The following is a 24,953-nucleotide window of genomic DNA, read 5'->3' as shown; positions in this document are numbered from 1 at the left end:
AAGCTTGTATCACAAACATGAATTAGTTTGCCTTACAGGGTTCTCCAATCAGGTGACTGATGGTCGGCCTATCAGTCATGCTGGACATCCGTATTGGAAGTCTGCCCTTTTTTCTTCCTTTCTGCTTCATTGCCTCATCTCAGACCTGATGAATAGGTTTCCATCACTAATAAACTGGTGGTGTACTTCATACAGTCTACACCTCAGTAGATTTGTGATTGGACTCTGACTCACTGTGCATTTGAAACATTCTTATTAAGTTTAGAACTTTTCGGAGTGTATCTACCTTAAACTGCTGGTTTTTGTGTGTGTTGTTTTTCCTTAACCTTGGCTAAACTATAATATATTGTAAAATAATGAAGTATATTTTATTTCACTACTAAGAAGTCACCATATAAGTTCCATTGTACTCAACATAGAAATTGTGGCCATTTGCTGATTTAAAGAAAAATGCCTAAGAAAGAAAAATAATAGTAAAAATGCCAACCTACCAGGATTTTAAAGAATCTTCTGCAAGTGTGCTTCTGGGAGGAATCAGTACTCTTTTACTGAAACCAACTTTGATTTCCTCACTTTTCATACTTTATGCACAGTTAGTTTTTCTGTGGTTTAGGAGTATGAATTAAGAAGCAAATTTTCTGTTTCAGTATGAAATTTAATACAAATCTTTCTTGTATATTCAGCGGCCATTGCAGTCATTTGGACAGACAGGAAAAAGGTCTAAGGTATAGTAAATATTTTGGTGTGCTGGCATGCCAAGGGCCTTCCGTCATGCTTGATAAATCCTTGTTTTCATATAGCACTACATTCAGTTTAGTTCTTTCATATTTTATGGGGGGCAGAAAGCTTATTTTGTTTTATTTGGGATTTTTGTCTTGCCTAGTCGCTTTTGTGCATTGCTTTTATCTTGATGGTTCTTTATCTGTAGAGAAAATCGCTTTCTCACCATTCTTTGGGATATGAAGTTGGAATTATTCCCATTCTTTCTATTGCTATAATTTTCAAAACTGCAATTGTTTGTTTTCCTTCTTAACAAAGGCTTTTAGTAGTGTTTAATGATACATTTAACTTGCACATTTCATCTACTGTTATGGCAGAAACTATAAAGAAACTTAGAAACTCTTTCTAGGGGACTTTTGGATATGCCCTAGATTTCTGAAATGTAGTGTTAATTATAAATACTTCTCTTTAGTCAAGCTCAAAGTTAAAGCTAGTTCGGAGCCTTGCAGTGTGTGAAGAATCTCCACCACCACCTGCACCAGAGATATCACAGGAGAACCAGGTAAAAAAGCAAAACAAATGTTATTTCAAGACATGGTGGAACTGGAGAATTTTTATATATGATTTAAGTTGTGTTGTTATATTTGTTTTATTTTGACTAAAGGAAACTGATTCAATAATACTCGGCACCCAAGATATACATGAAACATTAGAAAACCTCTTTGCTTCAATCTAAGGCTTAGAGCAATGATTTCTCTTCTGGAAAAACTTAGGAATCATGTAACTAATTAGGAATGTGGCTTTAGGAAAGTTATAAATTAATTTTTATAAAGTTAAAAAATGTTAAGGTAGCACTTCCAGTGAATATAATTGTGGTGAAATTTGCCCTTTTAGTTTTATCTTTTAGAAATTTGTCAGATACTTAATGCTTGTATGTAAAGAGACTGGCCAAGACTACTTCTTGATAGATCATTTAATGTAACCTGAATACATGGTGAAACCAATTTTCGTATTAGCTTGGCTCTTTAATAATTATCTAGTACTTCTGATTTCTCATATGTCTATTCTTATAAAATTTAGAACACTGAGGTTTAGGCAAACCATTTAGTTTGTCCCTTACATTCTTTTTAATGCTATAACTACTTTTCTGTTAATCTCAGCCATGGGTTGATCTCTGTCTCATGTTATATCTGTATATTTATGCATAGATATTTTTGGACCCTTTACCAATGTTTATCTTGTAATAACTTTGCCTACTGGCTTGTTCTACTTAATAAGAGTTTGAGCAACTGAAAATACTCCTTTATCCCAATAGACAGTTTGCAAGGAATTTGGGCAATTTTGTGGTTATTTAAGAAGCCATGACTGATCCACGACATGTACATCTTTTTTGTAAAGTAATTATCATTATGCATTTGGTGATTCAAACTAAAATTGTTATACTTTCCCTTAATTTACATGATACCCTCAAACGCCTTTTACAGATATTGAGGATAGTTGTCACATATTTAGAATATGTACTGTTTTTGAAAAGCACTACATTTTATTGCTTGAAAATGCGAGGAAAATGTTTTGAAATAGATTGTTGTCAGTGAAATGTACTTAAAAATCTGTTTGCTTTGACATTTCTTTGCATCAGAAACACAAGGTTGAAAATTAATTTGTGAATTTTTTTTTTTTTTTTTGAGACGGAGTTTCACTCTTGTTGACCGGGCTGGAGTGCAATGGTGCGATCTCAGCTCACTGCAACTTCCGCCTCCCAGGTTCAAGTGATTCTCCTGCCTCAGCCTGCCGAGTAGCGGGGATTATAGGCACCTACCACCACGTATTTTTAGTAGGGACGGGGTTTCACCATGTTGGCCAGGCTGGCTGCAAACTCCTGAGCTCAGGTGAGCCACCGCGCCCAGCCGATTTTTTTTTTTTTTTTAATGTGTCTACATAGGAGGTAGCTGTATGCATTTATTTGATAAAATAGATACATTTTATCAATGAAATAGACTTTCTAGCAAAAAGCAGAAATACAGTCAAAATATTTACTAAATCCTTGCCTGGAGAACATTTTCAAATATTAACCTTTGGCTTTTGCATGACTGTAAGAAAACTGGACAGCTATAATGTAGTCTGAAAAAAAAAAAAAATCAAGGCCGAGCGCAGTGGCTCACACGTGTAATGCCAGCACTTTGGGAGGCCGAGGCAGGGGGATCACAAGGTCAGGGGATCGAGACCATCCTAGCTAACACGGTGAAACTCTGTCTCTACTAAAAATACAAAAAATTAGCTGGGCGTAGTGGCGGACGCCTGTAGTCCCAGCAACTTGGGAGGCCGAGGCAGGAGAATGATGTGAACCTGGGAGGCAGAGTTTGCAGTGAGCCGAGATCGCGCCATTGCACTCCAGCCTGGGCGACAGAGAGAGACTCTGTCTCCAAAAAAAAAAAAAAAAAAAATCACTAAAATTATTTTTTGAAACAGCACTTTTGGCCAGGCACAGTGGCCCACGCCTGTAATCCCAGCACTTTGGGAAGCTGAGGTGGGTGGATCATTTAAGGCCAGGAGTTTGAGACCAGCCTGGCCAACATGGTGAAACCCCGTCTCTACTAAAAATACAAAAATTAGCTGGGCGTGGTGGCACAAGCCTGTAATCCCAGCTACTCAGGAGGCTGGGGCAGGAGAATAGCTTGAACCCAGGAGGCAGAGGTTCCAGGTAGCCGAGGTTGCGCCATTGCCCTCCAGCCTGGGTGACAAGAGCGAAACTCTATCTCAAAAAAGAAAATAAAAGTTCTTTTGTACAAGTCAGAGTAAAGAATACGCCTGTTTGGGATGGAGTAGTAGGTACTGTAATGTTTTTGAAAATTCATTTCTTCGTTCTGTTGACCAAAAAACAGATGTTACACCATCTTAGCCTCATGACAGTCAAAAGAGATTGAGGAAAGAAGGGTCAGGCATTCATAAATCTGTTAATACAGAAAAAGTGTATACTTTTTGAAAAATCAAAAGCTGTATCATGACCTTTGTTTTTTGTAGTGCATTTTACCTATTTGAAAAATCTTGAGTACCTGTTAGGGTACTAAATTTGGCTAGTGAAAATTTATATGAGGAAAAAATAACAGGAATATATGTTATGTATTCATATATACATTATTGATCATAGATGATTTTTTGTGTTGGCAGTTCAAAAAGATGAGTTATGGCATGTGGATAATGACTAAAGAAGCTATATCAAAACTCAGTTATTTCCCTTAATATATTCTTTCTCAGTTTCTCTTAGATCCAATAAGCTTTTTCTTTTTGGATAATTGCCTATGAATAAAATCTTCTGAATAAAAGATGCTTCTTCTAGTAAGAAGTCTTTTTCCAAGCCTTGAGATAAATAAATTGCACCTGGGTGGAAATTGGAAAATAAATTATTTCTCATGAAAGGTACTAGTATCTAATCCTTGATGGTAGACACACTTTCCAACTAATTTGCTTGATTCAGAATGTGATTTTTGAGGAATTAATCTGGAATAAAACTCATTCAAAAAGTTGAGAGGCAATTAAGAGAGAGATGTCACTTGGTATCTGATGAGAGCTTGTGAGAGGGAAGTGACCTCAATAACAGATGTCATTGACAGAGTGAAGAGTAAAGGAATTACAGCTTCCTATGGAGAGGTAGCTATTATTCCAGTTATAGTCTGAAGATTTTGTATATAAGGACTTCAGTGTTTAAAATATATCTTATTTATATTGCTACTGAAAACTAGGCCAACTGAAGACAGGCCTCAGTACATTAAACTTACAAGATTTTAAAAATATAGTTCATTTTGATAAAATAGTTTAATATCTGTAATTAAAATGTATGGCTTTTTGAGGAGAGCTTAGAAATGAAATCTGCTAGTTACTGGAAGTGCCTTTTAGTGAAGATCTAAGAGGGGTTAGTGTGAAATCTTTTCTCCCAGCCTGGATTTCATTGGGTTCCTCTTGAGTAACCAGAATAGAAATTGCAAGTCAGGAAAACTTCTAAATATTATACTTCTGAAAAATAGTTCTGGGATTCATTTCTAGATACCTGTTTTGCAGTTATGAAAAGAGTAAAGAAAGTGGGTTGGAAAATGAATCACAGTAAGAAGAATTACTTCTTGGTTGATGAGTGTAAGGAAGTTGCCAGTGTCTTTGGTAAACAAGACAGAGAATGCATAAAGCAAGTGTTTGTCGTCCTAGTGAAAACTGCCAGTGTGCATCATTTACCCTATATTATGAACACAAATTTGAACTGGTATGATGAATTGAGAAGAAGAAAAGAGATGAAAATAGCAGATAGCAGTCCTATTGTGGTAAAAAATCTACGTGTCTGATTGATGGTTTTCATGACTGTAGAACAACAGTATAATTTAGTCTAAAAATAGGCTACCCCTTTATCTTTAGTAAAACTGGTGTAGAATTTATTATAGCTTTCTTTACCTAAGTAAACAGAGCTACATGATTTTTGCCTTTTCTCTCTGTGTGAATTAATTTTTGGTAATCCCTTTGGGTTCAGGAATTACATGTAATGGCATTGCTTTTAAAGTAAAATGTGAATTCTCCTTTCAGTCTTATAGAATGTGGTTACTTAACAATTAAACATTACATATCTATAAGGATACAATTTTGTTTGAAATCTTTCTGAACAACTGTGGTGATCGAAGGATTGACAGTGATATATAAATCTCAAAAAGGAAATAAAGTTGTGTGCCGTTGATTTCGGAAATTTTTGTACTTTTATTTTTATATGGTAGGAGAATGAAGGAATGTATGATGATAATGGATACTCAGAAACCTAATTTTTATTAATCATTGACTTGACACTTATACATTCATATTGTCATGATTGATGATAATTATGCTCTTGGTTGGCATCTTCCTTGCAAAAATAGGTTAAGAAGACCTGAATTCTCACCCTCCAGGGATTTTACAAGTTGATATGCTTAAACTATAATAGGAAACATTTATTTTCTCCATAATAATCTTGAGGGTTTGTTTTAATTGATATATTCAACTCAAAACATGAATTTTAACATTTTATGTAAAGTTTTTGATAAAAGTGGTACAGTATTATTAAGTTGTTTTTTAGTTTAAAGAATCCAGTTGGGTAAAATAATCTTTTTTTCTTTGTGCAATTTTATGTTACTCAAAAAATATAAATGTGTGGTATTAAATGAATTATGTTGTATTTTCATTGAATAATTGACTTTGCCTTTTAACAGGAGAAAATTCAGATCCAGTTAACACAATCATTTGAGAAAGAAGAGAAGCCTTCAAAAGATGAAGCAGAAAAAGAAAAGGCCAGTGATAAGTTGCCCAGAAAAATGTTATCAAGAGGTTTGCAGTTCTTTTGTTTTTTTACAAAAAAAAATTTTGCTATCAGTAATTCCATCCTTTACCCCTCGAATAATTATATATAGTATATCTTTATGTAAAATGACACAGAACAGACTGGAAGGATGATACAGTACTTATTCACCTGGGCAAAATGGTTTAACACAGTTCCATGTATCAGTAAGACGTTTCCGCCAAAAACTGTAATACATAACAGACATTGAGGAAGGTAAATATCTTAATCTCTTACTGGTCCCTCACTCATAGTAAAATACTAAAGTCATTATAATTTTTATATTGATTCCACTAAGAATACTATCACTCTTGAATTCCTTATGATACAAAGAGCTGATGTCATAGTATTGAGTATCCAGTAATATTCTTTTATAAGTGTGGCAGGTCTTCACTATTACCTGGCATTGCAGATCAATAGAAATGCTTTTTAAATTTAAAAACCGAGTTATGTTGACCAGTATTATAAATAGTATAAGGATATTACATTTAAGGAGAAGATAGCATGAATATTTGAAAAGTATTTTGAAAGCAAGCCAGTAGTAACAGACCTCATAAGAATCAAATTCTTTCACAACTAAAATTTGTATCTACCTCCATATTATTGCCTCCATTATATTCATATCTGAACTAAGCTGTCTTAATTTGCTACAAATGTAGTTAATTATGTAAATCATTGAAATTTTTCACCCACGGAGGCATTTTGAACATGAGGTGGTGGTGAGTAAAAAAGGATCTTTAAAGAATTTAGAGGAAATTAAACAGACACATGTGAGAGGTTAATTTTTTTTTAAAATGTGCATGGATATGCAGTTACATAAACTCATGTCATGCACATTATATGGGAATAGAAAAATTGTGGTCACCGGAGTTCATTGTAACTTTTCCTACTTTGTCAAATTTTTTTCAATGTGGGGCATCTTGTTTTATTTAAGATATACATCATGTGTAAAAGGGAATGGGACTTGTTTTCAAACAACTTTATACTGGGTTTTTGTGTTGTTGTTTTTTAGATTCCAGTCAAGAATACACTGATTCAACTGGCATAGATCTACATGAATTTTTAGTAAATACATTAAAAAACAATCCCAGGTAAAAATTAAATTTATAAGGTTTCCATTGCTTCTAGAGTACCATAATTTTGCTATATATGTTTTCATTACTGAGTTAGAGTAATAGAATAAGATTGCAGATATTTGAAGTATACCAGAAACATTTTAGTTTTTTAGGGCGAAGGTGTTGTTGGTCTAGTATATGAAAATATATAAATATCTTTTTGCATTATGCATGTCACCATGATGTATGAATTTTGGGAAATACAGAATCACTAAGATATTTAGGCTCTTAATTGAGTTAGACATATACCATTAAGTCATGAGAAAAAAGAAAAATAGGTATCTCACCATAGTGCACTCAACCAAATAAGAACTTAAGTGTATTCACTTATAATGAGTTTTTGAACTTTTTAAATGCAAAGTTTTTGTTCCTTCTTGCTGAGTTTATAAACCATCAACCCAAAGATTTTTGAGTTGTTTGAGTCAGTACTTTAATTGTGAAATCTTTCATTTTGTCAGATTACTAAATGAATAATTTTTAAATTTTTCGGCAACTCATAACCACTTTGAGGCATTCTCCCTACAAAAATGGCTACCCACAAATTATCTGACCAACACTTTCATAGAGTGAAAGATGCCAAGGTGAAGAAATCTTCCTCTAGATGTTAACTTTCCAGAGTAGTAGGTATTTGACATACACTGAAATAAAAATGATGTCACTAGATATAGGCACATGGAAGATAAGAGAATTGTTTATCTCATATAGTCTTGCTTCAAGATAACTTGTTTTTATTCAGGAGGTATTGTTTTCAGTACTATCTTGATTTTCTGTTTTTTTTTTTTTTAATATCAACCCCAAAGAGAATTACCAAAATGAAAAGTGGTCTGTCTATAATAGGAGCTGAAGGATTATAGGTAAGGATTTAGAGAGAATATAGGCAACTCTGCTTGACTTTTTTTCCTCCAGTTCAAGTTTATTCCTCAGTAGTCCCAACAGAAAGATAAATTTATGAGTCTATTGAACATCTCTAACAATGTGCCAAGCATTGTGCTAAGTAAACATCGTAGATATGAAAAGGTTTTACATAAAAGCTCTGACCCTACAGTATTCACTGTCTCTGTACTAGAAAAAGACACATGATAATTAAAATAAAACAAATATAAAAGAGGTTTACAGATGCTGTAATAGCCAGAAAAGGGCCCCAACCTCTGAAAGGATTTGGGAATGTGTAACTGAAAAGGTGGTGCCTAACCTGAATCTTGAATTAAGAGTGTTTTAAATTGGAGCTGTCCATACAGAGAAGCATGGGAAGGGCATTCCAGATAGAGACTAGAGGATTGCCAAGGCATAGTTATGTGAGAGGTAGTGTTATATTCAAGGAAAGATAAGATTGTACCCTCTGACTCTCACAAGCATGTGGCAAGTTATTCCAGAAAGTGACGGTAAAGGTCAGGCACGGTGGCTCACGCTTGTAATCCTAGCACCTTGGGAGGCCAAGGCGGGCGGATCATGAGGTCAGAAGATCGAGACCATCCTGGCTAACGTGGTGAAACCCTGTCTCTACAAAAAAAAAATACAAAAAATTAGCCGGGCCTGGTCGTGGGCACCTGTAGTCCCAGCTATGCAGGAGGCTGAGGCAGGAGAATGGTGTGAACCCAGGAGGTGGAGCTTGCAGTGAGCGGAGATGTGCCACTGCAGTCCAGCCTGGGCGACAGGGCGAGACGGTGTCTCAAACAAAAAGAAAGTGACAGTAAAGGTACTGGTGAGGTATGAAGCATAGGTCATATCCAACTATCGTCAACATGGCATAATAACACCCTGGCAGTGAGGAAATGTGAGGGGACCTTTTGATTGTCCCAGTGAGTGCAGAGTGCTGCTGGGAAGCCAGGGATGCTAAAAATGCCTACGAAACAGTGATAAACAATGAAAAATTGTCTTGAAATGCCAGTAGTGCATCAGTCGAGAAATACTGAGTATGACATGCCAAGTTAAGGAGTAGTTACAGGATTTTAAATAGGGCCATGCCATAATGAGATTTGTGTTTTGGAAAGATTACTTTGGTGTTTTAGAAAGATTATTTTGGCAGAGATAACTGTAAACAAAGACAGTGGCTAGGAGACCATAGAAAAGAATGGAGAGGAAAAGACACATTTGAAAGATATTTAGGAAGTATCATGGCAGGATTTGATGATCATTTGTATATGGAAAGGCAATGGGGATAGTAGAGTAGAACAGAACGGCCAAGTACTAAAGATAGTGAAACCGGGGCACAGTGGCATGTGCTTATAGTCCCAGCTACTCAGGAGGCTGAGGTGGGAGGATTACTGGAGTCCTGGAGGTTAAGGCTGCACTGAGCTGTGATCTCACCACTGCCCTCCAGGCTGGACCCCATCTCTAAAGAGAGAGAGGGAGCGAGCAGAGGAATCCTGAGAACATTTGTCCTGGAACTCAACCAAAAGGGAACAGTTACACAGAAAATAAAATAACAGAGGGGCCCTGCACAGTAGTTCATGCAGGTAATCCCAGTACTTGGGGAGGCCAAGGACAATGGATCACCTGAGGTCAGGAGTTCAAGACCAGCCTGACTAACATGGTAAAACCCCATCTCTACTAAAAATTCAAAAATTAACTGGGCGATGCATGCCTGTAATCCTAGCTACTTGGGAGGCTGAAGCAGGAGAACTGCTTGAATCTGGAAGGTGGAGGTTGCAGTGAGCTGAGATCATGCCATTGCACTCCAGCCTGGGCAATAAGAGCAAAACTCCATCTCAAAATAAATGAATTATTTAATTAAAATAAAATAGCAGAGGGATATGAAAATAGAAGTATTGTAAGGTTGTGAAATGTATATATTTGGTCTTCCTGTTTCCTGTCTTACAACTAAAATGCCTGTAATCTCCAAAGAGGTATCTCTTTGTATGCTAATGTTGACTGGCAGCTTCAAGATACGAGATTAGGCTGGTCACTGGAAGGACAAAGGCATGATTAGAGGGTTGGGACTTCAGCCCCTGCTCCCAACCTCCTGGATGAGGAGATTAGTGAAGGTCAGTCTCCTCAACAATCATGCCTACATAATGAAGACTTCATAAAAACCCAAAAGGACAGGTTCAGAGCGCTTCCAGATAGCTGAACACATGGAGGTTCCTGGAGGATGGCAGGCCCCAGGAAAAGAACGCAAGCTCCATCTCTCTTCCCCCATACTTCGTTGTATGCATCTCTTCATCTGTATCCTTTATAATAAACCAACAAATATAAGTGTTTCCCTGAGTTCTGTGATCCGCTCCAGCAAACTAGTTGAATCCAAAGCAGGGGTCATGAGAACCCCAACTTGAAGCCAGTCAGAAGTTCCAGAGGTCTAGACTTGGAACTGGTGTCTGAAGTGGAGCAGTCTTGGGGACTGAGCCCCAAACTGTGGGATCTGACACTATCTCCAGGTATAGAGTGTCAGAATTGAATTGGAGGACACCTAGCTGGTGTCCACTGCAGAACTGCTTGCTTGCTTGCTGGTGGAGAGAAATCGCCACGTATTTGGGGTCACAGAAATCTTCTCTGTTGATAGTTGTTGTGTTGGTGTGAGAACAGAGGGAAAACATGATTAAAGAGGTTTTCCAAAACAAGTACCAAAAATAATTCATTAGATTCGGAAGTTGGAAATTGTTGGCTATTTTAACATTTGGAATAGGATGGCGGGAACCAGAACTCAGTGGGTTGAGTAATAAGTGGGAAGGTAGGAATTCATAACTAGTATGAGTGAAACAAGATCCTAGACAGGCAGAATTTTTCTTCTCTCTCTAAACCTGTGGGAAAGACATCAGCAAGGAACAAAGATTGTAAATCTGTTTTTATGTCTTCCAAATTATGTTTCGATTGTGTAGCTATTTTTCCTCTATAGATGCAAACGATTTTCAGTTATCCACATAGACATTTTTTAACTATACAGTTTAATGGTTTTTAGTACATTCAATATACAGATAAGAGCACTGTCACCGCAGTAACACAACTTTTTCATTGCCCCAAAAGAAACCCCATACATTGTAGCTATTCCTATGCTAATAATAATAGTAATACTGATATTGGATGATCCCAATCCTCATCTGTTTTCTGTTTCTGTATATTTCTCTGTTCTGGACATCTCATATGAATGAAATTATATAATACATGGTCGTTCATGACTGGCTTTTATTCACTTAGCATAATGTTTTTAAGATTCATCCATATTGTAGCATGTACTTTTATTCCTTCTGTGTATGCATTTTTATTTGAGCAAATATACAAGTGAATAATTCATTTAATGGCTAATGTATAAGTTACTATTAATGTCATTGTGGTTTTAGGAAGTTGAAGCTAGTGTTAAATTTTGTGAGAAATAAGGTTTGCTTAATAAATGATTCAGTGTTCTCTCTCAGTGAAGCATACAGCTAATTGCCAGCTATACCTGCTATACAATTAGTTAGAAGTATGGCAAATTCCCACTGAAGCTTTCAAGGTTGAATATTGCCTAGAGAATTCTACTAGATGTTAAGCAGATTTATTTTTAGTGATACTAAAATTTAGTCAACCTTTCCTTTTTGGATCACTTTAATTTGAAATTTTTTTTTCACATCATTAAATCTTCATTATTTTGTTCATAGCCCAATAAATAAACTAAATTTCAGGGGTTAAATAATAAGTTATCTGGAATTTCTGGGTGTCTGCAATATTTTCAGAGGCTACCGTATTAAATACAGTCATTAATGAATTAGAACCTAGGAACCTGAAGGTGTTATTGATAAAGATTACACTCACTGACATAATTTTGTACATATTTTTGTGTTGCTTTTAGCCATATTGTATAAATTTTATATGGAGAAATATGGATGGTACAGATAACTATATTAAATAACTAACAGGAAAACGATTCCGTGGATTAATCCTGAAAATGGATATTTTTTAAGTAATTTGTTTGCTCTAGGGAACATCATGTATTTGCTCTCTGAAATATATTCTAAAAGTCATTTTTATTGGAGGTAATATTTAAGTCATTTTATTTCTTATCTGTTGCAGACATTTGACCAAGAGTATGTGAAACATTGGGTGGAGGGTGGTCAAACAGAAGCGTTACTATTTTCTGTTTTTTTTTTATTTGCCACTGATATAACAACTGTTCCCTCTTTCTCTGAAATTACTTCTGGAATAATGACTAGAACACTAGTAACTAAAAGACTGTTAGCCCTTCATTTTAACTTTTAGTAGTAGTTTATTAGCTTGTTTTTATTACTTCTTTAATAAACAGCAGCATGTATCAGTTCATTTTAAAGGTTACACGATAGAAGTTTTAGTTTGTGCCTACTTTTAGATGGTTTTGGCTCACCTGCTAAAACATCAGTATACCTTAAGAAAAGTAATTTACTTGTTAGAGTCTCCTGTAAAGGATTATTAACCTTGAACTCGATGACCATTATAAAAATATCGAAGCTCAATTACAGATATGAAAATTTGAAAGCTTGGATAAGCTACAATGTGGAATAAAAGGCAGAAGGTATAAATCTTAAGACCTTAGGAAAGTTGTCATTCTTATTTTAACAAGTGCTACTAAAAGCAGGGTATGTTTTTTAAAATAAAAAACCCAGATAATCTAAAAATCCTTTGCAATCTATAGATCTACATATTAAGGGGAGAGAAAGCCTAATTTGTATCAATGGCCAGTAAAATTGTTAGATTTTGTTATTTCACACAGATAGTAGAAATTTCAGTGGCAGTACATTCATTGAAGAACAATTGAAATATTCTTATACCTACTCTTTAGCTCAAAAACAGAAAATCAATTTAAATGTACTGTTTTATGAACTCCAAATAAGTTGCCCACTTTTTTTTTTTTTGAGATGGAGTTTCACTCTTGTTGCCCAGGCTGGAGTGCAATGGCGCGATCTCAGCTCACTGCAACCTCCACCTCCCGGGTTCAAGCAATTCTCCTACCTCAACCTCCAAGTAGCTGGGATTACTACAGGCATGTGCCACCATGCCTCGCTAATTATGTATGTTTTTAGTAGAGATGGAGTTTCTTCATGTTGGTCAGGCTGCTCTTGAACTCCCTGTCTCAGGTAACCTGCCTGCCTCAACCTCCCAAAGTGCTGGGATTGAGCCACTGCGCCCAGCTAGTTGCCTGCTTTTGATTCTCGTCTTTATTTTTTTACAGTAAGGCACTATGTAAATTATAAAAGTTACTGAAAATACTGTCTCACGATAAATTAACCCCAAAAGCTTGGATGAGGCTGGGCGCAGTGGCTCACGCCTGTAATCCCAGCACTTTAGAAGGCCGAGGTGGGTGGATCACTTGAGGTTGGGAGTTCGAGACCAGCCTGGGCAACATGGTGAAACCCTGTGACTACTAAAAATACAAAAGCTAGCCGGGTGTGGTGGCGGGCACCTGTAACCTCCGCTACCGGGAGGCTGAAGCAGGAGAATCACTTGAACCCGGGAGGCAGAGGTTGCAGGGAGCCAAGATTGTGCCACTACACTCCAGCCTGGGGGACAGAGCAAGACTGTCTTAAAAAAAAAAAACTTGGATGAAAGACGGTCTTACAGTTTAGTAAATAAATCCTTTCTGGGGAAAACTTTAGGAAGTAAAAATTCTTCACTCTCCCCCCAAATTTAAGAAAAACAAAAAGAATACTAAAAGACCTTCTGGATGAAGTAATTTTATTGCTTTATTCCATGCAAAATATATTTGTTGAACCCTTCTGTATACAAATAGTTCAGATAACTATATGACAATAATTGTGATAAATGCTATTAAAGAAAAATATGAAAGAAACAATTCTAAGAAAGAATATAAGAGTGTGTTTCAGCAAAGGGGAACAGCATGTTCAAGGTACCTGAAAAAGATAGGAGCTTGGCAAATACAGAAATAAACCAGGATGATAACAGTTTTGTGAGTTCAGGTCAGGAGATTAGGCCGGAGCTGGAGGAAGACCAGTTCATGCCTGCCTTGTACATATGTTTAGTTCTAAGATCAGTAAGAAACCCATGACAGACTTAACAAAGTGAGTGATGTGTGATCACATATGTGTTCTTAAAAGATTGTTATACATGTTTCATGTAGAATAGATTAGGGAAGATCAGGGAAGATACAGGGAGACTGCTATAGTAATCCTGCTATAGTAATAGACTGCTATAGTAATCCTGCTATAGTAATAATCCTGCTATAGTAGTCAAGCCAGAAATCCCGATTGCCTGGATCCACGGTTGTGGCAGTAGAAAAATAGATCAAAAGTAGATAAAATTTGCAGTAGTAATTATATAGAAGCATTTGAAAAAGGATGATTTAAAAAAAAAAAAAAAGCAACAACCTTCGAGACCATCCTGACCAATATGGAGAAACCCCAACTCTACTAAAAATAGAAAATTAGTCTGGCCTGGTGGCACATGCCTGTCATCCCAGCTACTCAGGAGGCTGAGGCAGGAGAATCGCTTGAACCTGAGAGATGGAGGTTGAAGTGAGCCGAGATTGTGCCCTTGCACTCCAGCCTGGGCAATGAGAGCGAAACTCTGTCTCAAATAAATAAAAACTAGAATTCTCATGCTTCTAGTATCATATACTGAGTAGAAGGTGGTGCCACTTACTGAGATGGGATATACTAAAGGAGAAGCAGGTTTGGAGACAAAACTGAATATTGATATAATTTTTGTTAAAATGTAATTCTGTCTTCAGCTTTGGATTTGAAATCACCAGGTAGACATGTTTTTCTCTTGTTTTTTTTTAAACTAATATAAAAATGTATAGTTAAATGTCTAATGACTGATGGGGGGAAAGTTATTACTTAGTTTTATGAAACTTTTGCAGTATAGGAGGAGAATCAAATGCAGGTCTGATGTGTAGACTTTCAGGTGACCAAAGGCGGGGGCTACCAGTTCTTCTATCGAAATTGAGAATAATCTGCATAGTTTCTATTTTAGGGAATCATTAACTTCTTGGCCTCGTTTTCTTGATCTATAAACTTTGAAAGATAAAACTGAATGATTTGTAAAGCTGCTTTTAGCTTTAAGGTTCTGTAACTTACATTTTTTTTTCATGCGTGCATGAAATTTCCAATTAGCACAGGAAAATTCTGGAGCCATTTTATGGGTGTGTGAGCAGGGAGGTCCTTTGGGGAGCGATACCATTAATTTGTTGCGGCTAAGTGAACTAAGTAAGACCTTAGTGATCTAAAGGAGCATATACAAGTACTCCCTAGAGTCCTTATTTATTTTATATGTTGGAGGTTTTTGATTCACTTAGATTTTTTTGGGAAAATTTAAAAATATATAATGGCAGTTTATAGAATGGGTTGAAATATCCTCTTCTTCTAAGTTAGCGATATAATTAATACTTCTCTGCCATAGTCCCATCTACATACTAGTATTAGAGTCCCATAGGAGTATTCCTGTTGTTACTGTCATTGCATGTTCTTTAGAATACTGTTTCTATGGAGGTCAGCATGATAACAAAGTCATGAGCCTAACTAAAGATACCTGTTTTTCTGCTTCCTCTCCACTTCATTGAATGAGAAATAAAAACTAAAGTGCTTTTTCTATCCACACATTCACAGAGCAAACTGTAATATAGTAATACTTAGCAGATCAAAATACATTTAAGTTCCTTCGTTAAGTGTAAGCAAAAAAAAAAAAAAAATGCATTTAAGAATAGCCACATGTTGATTATTGTTAAAGTTGGGTGATGGGTACATCAAAATTCATTACACTATTCTCTACATTAGCGTATGTGTGAAAACTTCCATAATAAAAAGTTAAACTAAAAAAATCATCTTTTATTGTTTTAAAACATGAATAAATGTTCTAGCATCAAGATTGGGGTAGTCCTGAATGTATAGTGTTTAGGGGGTGAAATTTAACTGTATAAATCATAGTCTGTTGACATTTGTGATTATTTCATTACTAAGTTTTACGTATAAGAGTCTTCATATTTTGTTTCAGGGACAGAATGATGCTGCTGAAATTGGAACAAGAAATTTTAGATTTCATTGGTAATAATGAGTAAGTCCTGACATTTAACAAGAAAAAAAATTGTCGTCACCATTCTCCGTGACTTACTAAATTGGTTTTTCTTGTGCTTCTAGGTCTCCACGTAAAAAATTCCCCCCAATGACATCTTACCATAGGATGCTATTACACAGAGTAGCCGCTTACTTTGGATTAGACCACAATGTTGATCAGAGTGGGAAGTCTGTCATAGTAAACAAAACTAGCAATACAAGAATGTAAGTGTCAAGAGATGTAACTGCATATTATATATCTAAATAATAATACTTTATCTTTCTATAGTACCTTTCATCTGAGGTTTTCCACATGTTTGAGCAGTCTAATTAAGTTTGATGATAACCTTATGTGATAGGACTGAAAACACATTTAGTTTACTGGGAACAAAACTCAACAACCTGAAATCAAATATAGCATATGAATGAGGACTGGGGCATATGTTAAAAAAATAAAAACCCAGAGGACATAATATCAGTGATGTTTGACAACCACTCTTAGGGATTTTTAAAATTAATTTAGATAGCTATAGCCAGCCTTAGTCAAATTAATTTAAAAAAAAAAGAGAGAATAGACTTTGTCCGTGACACCCTCATATTTAATCTTCTGTCAGTTTACCATTCTTTCCAAAAAGCCTCCAGATTTACTCCTTTTCTCTCACAATTCTTAAGAAAGTGGGACTATTGGTTAATGGAATATCATCCATAGTGCTGTCTTCTTCCTAGGCTATGTACGACTCACCAAGGAAAATTTTTAAACAGGAGGAGTTTTTGTTTTAAGAATTGATTGCTTTATAGTGTTAAGGAAGTAGATCATCATTGCTGTTACTTGGGAACAAAAGACCCAATGCAGAGGCACCCAAGTTATAAAACATACACAGCACATCCGTTACATCTTCTGCCTATTTATAAGGCTAATCCTAAACAACTAGCTGAGTTCAGCTAAAATTTCTATTTTGGTGGTGATTGGTCTATCAAAAGGAATTTCAGTTTGATATGAGGCAGCAACAAGTCTGTGGTAATGGATAGCAGTCAACTTCAGATGGCATAAATAATCCTTTTTGGTCGATTATTTTTCTTTCCTGAAACCAAATTTCTCCCAGGTTCTTAGTTGTGAATGATTTAATTTGCATGGTTATATTTAATTCATCTATACCTTTTCTGATTTATGGTCTTTTGTCCTTATAGCTGCCATATCACTTGCTGGAGCTATTGGTTTTCTCCCATGTTAAATAAATAGTCTTTTTGTCAACTAAGTAGATACTTTAGTGTTTTTAAATGATTGTTCCTGTAATTAAAAGTAAATTAGTGAAAATAGATGTGTTTAGAAAGGGATCTTTTCTTTCTATAGGGATTAAATGTTACCAAAATGTGAGTCTGATTTAATTTTCATTAAAATTTTCATATCCCTTAATCTTTAATATTCTTTTCAATTAGTCTTTTTCCAGTCAGTTATATCATGACTAAAGTAGGATAGTAACCATTACGCTATGAGCTGAGCTAGAATGAATAGAACTGTTAATTCATTTAACCAGTACCTCTCAACATTACTCAGAGCTGCTGGATACCCAAGCACATATACATTAGCAGGCATTTTGACTGGTGACTCTCTAAGGTTTTCAATACAGTGTAACCTCAGTTATTTGAATTCTATGAATGATGTCAAAAAGCTTTAGAGTTCTCTTTATCAAGATAATGAAAAGCTAGGCTCAGCAGAGATGCTTATAATACACTTATAGAAGTATGGGTCAAGAATATAATTATAACGTGACATTTCAGATCATTGAAGTTACACTGTATTTTTTTTTTTTTAAATATCTTCTGGGATATGAAGAAGGTAGTAAATCAGAAAACCTTAGAGATCTGCTCCACACTGAATAAAAACAAACTTACCTTTTCCTCATAGGGAGATTACCCGCTCCAGCCTTGAATCAGTGGTGTTGTGGATGTCAACAACCCAGTGTCCACTGGGGTGTCTCAATGGAGCGGGAAGTTCGCGATTACAGGGCAGTAAATTCAGGCATCTATAAAAGAATGAGGTAAGACAGTCTTAAGGTTAGCTGAAATGCCTGCCAGTGCTGTTGGTATGGGAATCCAGCTGCTCTTAGAAAAGTTGCCAGGCCCTTGGTTAAACCTTATAGTTCACTTTGGAATAGCAGTCTCTCATTCAATTATAAACTCCATAAATAAGAAAATGTGACTTTGAACAGTTACAAAAATAGATTACATAAGTAAATGGGACAGTCATGACAAAAATAACATACTGCCATTGTCAGAACTAAATAAAAATATTTCAGATCCTTGAAGAAAATAGTCTTCTTATTATTTTGGTCACAAAGCTGTTTTTAGTCTTCTTATTTTTCTTGTTTATTTCTTACATATATTTATGTACAAATCTGTTCTCTATTTCACCCATCTAAGTATTTTACAATAGAGATTTCATTAACTTGCTTAGATAATTCTCCTTTTGCATAATTTGACAGGGGGTTTTATGTGCTTTATTAGAAATTCATAGGTTAAAATAAATGTTCAGGAGTATTACTTTGGTTCTAAGGCCAGGCACCTGTAATCCCAGCACTTTGGGAGACTGAGGCAGGTAGATCACTTGAAGTCAGGAGTGCACAACCAGCCTGGCCAACACAGTGAAACCCCATCTCTACTAAAAATCCAAAAAAAAATTAGCTGGGCATGGTGGCACCCACCTGTAATCCCACCTACTCAGAAGGCTGAGACAGGAGAATCGCTTGAACCCAGGTGGCAGAGGTTGCAGTGAGCTGATATCGCGCCATGGCACTCCAGCCTGGATGACAGAGTGAGACTCTGTCTCTAAAAAATTTTTTTAAAAAGAAGTGTTTAGCCGGGTGAGGTGGCGGGCGCCTGTAGTCCCAGCTACTAGGGAGGCTGAGGCAGTAGAATGGCATCAACCCAGGAGGCGGAGCTTGCAGTGAGCTGAGATCCGGCCACTGCACTCTAGCCTGGGCGACAGAGCGAGACTCTGTCTCAACAAAAAAAAAAAAAAAGAAGAAGTGTTACTTAGGTTCTAGATATAAGGAAGTTTGCTGAAAATGTCATTACTCAGGTTTATTTGGATTAGAAATTTACTTAGGTTATTCACATATATCATTTGACTATATAATAGATATTTGAACTATAAAAACTACCTAGGAGTTCAATGAGATTTTCTCTAAAACCATTTAATGTATTGTTATATTTCATATTTCAAAAGAATAATTCCAGTTTTATACTAGAATGATGCTTAGTCACAAGAGTATTGATTGAATTAATTTGTTGAAGCTGAGAATGTATTTTGGGAGGTGAAATTTATATAACTGTGATTTTCCAAGGGCCACAACCTTGTGTTTGTCCTCTAGAACCCAGTGGAACTTGCAACATTTCTGTAGAAGAAAGACGAGTTCACTATAAAATATATTGCTAAGATTTCATAAGCATTACTTTAGGTCACAACTTTAACCTCTATAAAAGAACTTCTGTTTTCTAACCTGTTCAGTTATTGTTAAACAAACCTGTGCTCTACTGTAATTTAAAATTCATGGATGCAGTTTGAAGTCGTCTGTAAGTGTTTAGCTAATTGAATGACAAAATATTTTATTACTTTCAGTTGTATAACACCAAACTAGGTACCACAGGAGTAGCATAAGATACAGTACTGTACTTTCCTTGTCCCAGCATTTTTTCATAGGTTTAGATGAGGCAGTACAGGCTTTGGGTCTAACTGACCCAGGCTCCAACTATGGCTTAATCATATGCCTGCCTTTGACCTTGCACATTTGCTTAAGCCATTTAAACCTCGATTTGCTCAATAAGATTTATATAAATAACTAACTTCTGAGTGTTTACTGTTTTGTGTGTTATTGACGTATTCATTTCATCTTCGGAACAACCCTAAGAAGTAGGTACACTATATAATTCCAGTTTTACAAATAAACTGGGAAAGAGAAAAGTTAAGTAACTTTTGCAAGTCATCAAGCAGCTAAAGTGCCAAAGCTCAGCCTTTGAATCCAAGCAGTCTGACTCCAGAGCCCACATTGTATTTGATATGGCCGCTCAACCATAACATGGAATAGTTACTATTTTCTCATGAGATTATTGTGAGGACTAAATACCTCATCTATCTTAAAAACTAGAGAGAAGGACATTTAGTATAGGCTTGGAATTCAGCAGACCTGGGTTGAAATCCCAACTCTGCCATTTTCTAGCTATGTGATCTCTATTTTAGCCTCCTGGAATCTCAGGTTCCTTATCTGTAAAATAAAAACAAAGATAGTATCTACCATATAGGGTTGTTTTGGGGATAAATTATTATAACTGTCCATCAATACGTTCTCCAGTATGGCACTAAAAAGTGGTAACTTTTATTTTATTGCTTTTCATAAAATGTTATGTTTAACTTCTTTGCTAATATTGTGCATTATCTTTTCCTGTTCCTTTGTTTTTGTTTTTGTTTTTTAAGACCTGATCAGAAATTTAATGAACACATTAAGGATGATAAAGGTGAAGACTTTCAGAAACGTTATATCCTCAAGAGAGATAACTCTAGCTTTGACAAAGATGATAACCAGGTAATCTAGAACAATTGTAGCATTTTTATAGGTGCAAGACATATTATACCAGTAGTTCATTTACCAAAAAATTATCCTCTTTTCTGTAGATGAGAATACGTTTGAAAGATGACAGAAGAAGCAAATCTATAGAAGAAAGAGAAGAAGAGTACCAGAGAGCTAGAGACCGAATATTTTCCCAAGATGTATGTATTAACATATTTAGGTATTCATGTTAGAATATATTCTAATTGCATTGTAGGGTCTCAGTCTCCCTTTTATCTATTGATCACATTTATTTGTAATCACATTTGTTGCATATAAGATCATCTTTTAGAAATATTGAAATCACTTTTGCTTGTGTTGTTAATTTAATAGTTTATAAAATACTACATTGCAGTAGTTACGTAAAATTTTACGAAGTTGGAAGCAGGTGGACTACAGGAGTCATTAAAAGAATATTGGCCAGTGTATATAGTTTGTGTGATTTTTTTTTTTCCCCAGACTTATGACAGACTTGAGATTTTTATTAATAGAACATTGGTCCACTGTCTACAAAATCATATACTGTAGATGCTACTTGTTAGTTGACTTTCTTTGACAAATAATTTATTTCTTCTTTTGAAATAAAGCTAATTGATGTTGTAGGTTAATATTTGTTTTCTGCTTTATAAGTGATTATGTAATATAGGCTTTCTAAATGGCTATTTTATGCATTTATGCCAGAAGAGAATCAATTTGTTTTTTGTCGACATCTATTAAGCATCTGTCCCGTAATATGTGTTAATCTGCTAAAGATAGAAATTTCCTCTGTTTAAAAAAAAAGATTAAATAATATTAAAATCCGGATTGTAAGTGAAGAACTTACTCATTCAACAAATTTTATTGAGCACCTGTAGTAAGTGCAATCCTAGGCACTGGACAGTTACAATAATTTATCCCCAAAACAACCCTATATGGTAGACACTGTCTTTGTTTTTATTTTACAGATAAGGAAGCTGAAATTCCAGGAGGCTAAATTAGAGGTCACACAGCTAGAAAATGGCAGAGTTAGGATTTCAACCCAAGTCTGCTGAACTCCAAGCCTATACTAAATGTCCTTCTCTCTAGTTTTTAAGATAGGTGAGGTATCTGCCCTTGATGAATAGCCAAGTAATGACAACAGGGTGTGTGGTTTATGTAGAAACATGAAGATATAACAGGTGACACAGCAGATGAGCACCGCAAACCAGAACTGGGGAAGGGATGGGACAGTTCGCTTCCAAGAAGTAAACTTACAGGAGTGAAGAGTTCCAAGTAGAGGGTCAGTATGTACAGAGGCCCAGAGGTAAGGGAGAACTTGACACACATTAGGAATTAAAAGATTTAAGAGTAGGCCATGCACAGTGGGTCACATCTGTAATCCCACCACTATGGGAGCGCTGAGGTGGGTGGCTCACTTGAGCTCAGGAGTTCAAGAACAGCCTGAGCAACATGGCAAAACCCCATCTCTACAAAAAATTAGCCAGGCATGGTGGTGCACATCTGTAGTCCCAGCTACTCAGGAGGCTGAGACAGGAGGATCTCCTGAACCCAGGAAGTAGAGGTTGCAGTGACCCAAGATGACACTACTGCACTCCAGCCTGAGTGACAGAGTGACCCTGTCTCAAAAAAAAGATTCCGAGTAGCCAGATTCTAGCCTGAGTGATATAAGAAGTGAGGAAACTTTAGACTGGAAAAATAATCAGTAATGAGATGACATGGCCCTGAAGGTTTAAGATGTTTGGACTTTTGGGGGTTTTGGTGGTGTTTTTTTGTTTGGGGTTTTATTTATTTATTATTTATTTACTTTTGGCTTTTTTCTTTTTTGGTCAGCAGACTTTTTCTGTAAAGGTCAGATAATAGCTGTTTTAGGGATTTTGAGCCACATAGTCTTCATTGCAGCTACTCAAATCTGACTTTTTTTTTTTCTACTCAAATGTGAAAGCAGCCACAGACAATACATAAATGAATGGTCATGGCTGTGTTCCTGTTCCAGTAAAACTTCATTTGCAGAAACGGGTATCTGGCTGTAGTTTGCTGACACTTGTGCTAAAACATCAGGGAGCTATTCAGGTGGAAAGAATTATGATCAGATTGACATTTTAGAGAGATTGCTTCTGTTACATAAAATGGGCAAAAAATGGTAGCTGGAAAACTAGTTAGAAAACTGTTGTAATCATACAAACAAAAATGGTCATTCCTGACCCAGGTTAACAGTGCTGAAGGACTTTAAGCACCATTAAGGCATAGCTACTTGTTCACTGCTCTAGCCACAGATAAAGCACAGGTGATCAAATATTTGTGAAGTGAATGAAGTGGAATATATATTCTATATACACTTTAAATATATAATGAAAATGGGTTCACTTATTTGGAAGATAATATTTGAATTTCAAATTAATTTGAGCCACAAAATGAATGCTTCAAGATACATATATATTTGTTAAAAGTCAGCATAGAATCTCCAAACCAGAAAAAAAATTCCATTATTATTTATTTGTGTACCCTTATCACCATTTTTAACTTATATTATTACACATGATTTTTGTTGTAGTCATTGGTTTACAGATGGCATTATATTATATTTGACAAAAGCTCAACTTTTTGTATCTGTTCTTTCTTTCTAGTCCCTGTGTTCCCAAGAGAATTATATTATTGACAAAAGGTGAGGGAATTTTTAACATCTGTTTTGGTAATTGTCTGACTGATGCTAATAAAAATTAAAATGTCCTATTAAAATGCCAACAGACTCCAAGACGAAGATGCCAATAGTACCCAGCAGAGGCGCCAGATATTTAGGTATTGGAAGCATGTTTCAATACAGTATTAAAAAAGTAAAGCATTTTTTTCTTTACTTTTTGTTCCCCCGCATTAGCTTTTCAAAGTTTTATTTCTAAATTACAGAGTTAATAAAGATGCTTCAGGGAGATCTACAAATAGCCATCAAAGCAGCACTGAGAATGAGTTGAAGTACTCGGAACCACGACCCTGGAGCAGCACAGATTCAGACAGCTCTCTTCGAAACCTGAAACCTGCTGTAACCAAAGCGAGCAGCTTCAGTGGAATCTCAGTCCTGACAAGAGGTGATAGTTCTGGAAGCAGCAAAAGCATAGGCAGGCTTTCAAAAACAGGTATAAATATCTACACAGAACTGTGCAGTCAAGTCATTAATTTTCCTAATGTTATCTTAGGTCCTTATTTATCAGATGGCTTCTAATTATCCTAAAATATAAAATCACTATCAGCAGTACCTTGACCACCTCCAAAATACTTAAGGGGTAATATGTTTCTTGACATGAGGATTCACTCTCTGTCCTCGAGACAGATTTACAACCATCAATTACCATAAAAATTCTTCTCTATTGTGACATAAGCTTAATCAGGTAAGTTCACTGAAACGTTATCTCTTGTTCGAATGCCCATAGGTGATTGGAAATTCTTTATTGCTTATTCATAGTTGGTAGAAGGCATGGTTTCTCACCTAGGATTATTTAACACTGATTGCATTTTCAGCTAATACTATCAATTATTGCATTTTGTATGATAAAGTCGTTCATTTTCCATTAAAAAAAATTAAATTGCTGAGGATATTTTGAGGAATTTAAAAACCAAAATTAAATAACTGTTAAAAATGACTGAAAATTTCAATAATCTCCTCATTCTACTACCTCCTTCCTTGGAGTTCATTGTCTCATAACATTTCTTCTTTTCATTTCCACTAACTGGCTTCAATACTAAAGAAGCTCATGTGTTTTTAGGATCCTTGAAGATCTTTATTTTTATCCCAAAATAAGCATGAAAGTCAGAAATGAGTGTTTCCCTGGCCGGGCGCAGTGGCTCACGCCTGTAATCCCAACACTGTGGGATGCCAAGGCAGGCAGATCACCTGAGGTCAGGAGTTCAAGACTACCCTGGCCAACATGGCAAAACCCCATCTCTACTAAAAATATTAAAAAATCAGCTGAGTGTGGTGGCGCATGCCTGTAGTCCCAGCTTTTCAGGAGGCTGAGGCAGGAGAATCACTTGAACCCGGGAGGCAGAGGCTGCAGTGAGCTGAGATCATACCACTGCACTCCAGCCTGGGCAACAGAGCGAGACTCCATCTCAAAAAAAAAAACAGGTAAAAGGAGGAATGGCTATTTCTCCCCAATCTATTTGGGTGAGCCTAAACATAAGGTATTGTACACATAAGAATTGAAAGACATATTTGAACTGAAGGGCTGTAATCAATGCTTTAAATTAT

The 24,953-nt window shown here is 35.9% G+C and overlaps 1 protein-coding gene across 18 annotated transcripts in view; it reads left to right on the top strand.

Annotated features, from left to right (window-relative positions):
* Nucleotides 1–24,953, top strand: part of R3HDM1 (R3H domain containing 1) — a 198,964-nt gene that overhangs the window by 87,886 nt on the left and 86,125 nt on the right. For 10 of the 18 annotated variants that reach the window (XM_033231669.1, XM_033231661.1, XM_033231657.1 and 7 more), the window contains exons 4-14: nt 684–725; nt 1,193–1,282; nt 5,940–6,054; nt 7,077–7,155; nt 16,072–16,131; nt 16,215–16,355; nt 20,602–20,710; nt 20,800–20,895; nt 23,338–23,375; nt 23,459–23,509; nt 23,615–23,841. In XM_033231669.1, coding sequence (XP_033087560.1) covers nt 684–725; nt 1,193–1,282; nt 5,940–6,054; nt 7,077–7,155; nt 16,072–16,131; nt 16,215–16,355; nt 20,602–20,710; nt 20,800–20,895; nt 23,338–23,375; nt 23,459–23,509; nt 23,615–23,841 — 1,048 coding nt within the window. Of the gene's footprint in view, nt 1–683; nt 726–1,192; nt 1,283–5,939; nt 6,055–7,076; nt 7,156–16,071; nt 16,132–16,214; nt 16,356–18,036; nt 18,170–20,601; nt 20,711–20,799; nt 20,896–23,337; nt 23,376–23,458; nt 23,510–23,614; nt 23,842–24,953 lie in introns of those variants that run through there. The other 8 variants (XM_033231664.1, XM_033231659.1, XM_033231658.1 and 5 more) reach the window with 5 other exon arrangements.

Source organism: Trachypithecus francoisi, unplaced genomic scaffold (assembly GCF_009764315.1).
Source record: "Trachypithecus francoisi isolate TF-2019V2 unplaced genomic scaffold, Tfra_2.0 Lachesis_group13, whole genome shotgun sequence".
In the NCBI taxonomy this organism is placed as follows: domain Eukaryota; kingdom Metazoa; phylum Chordata; class Mammalia; order Primates; family Cercopithecidae; genus Trachypithecus; species Trachypithecus francoisi.
The sequence above is the reverse complement of the archived record's forward strand: the minus strand, read 5'-3'. Positions and strand labels throughout refer to the sequence as shown.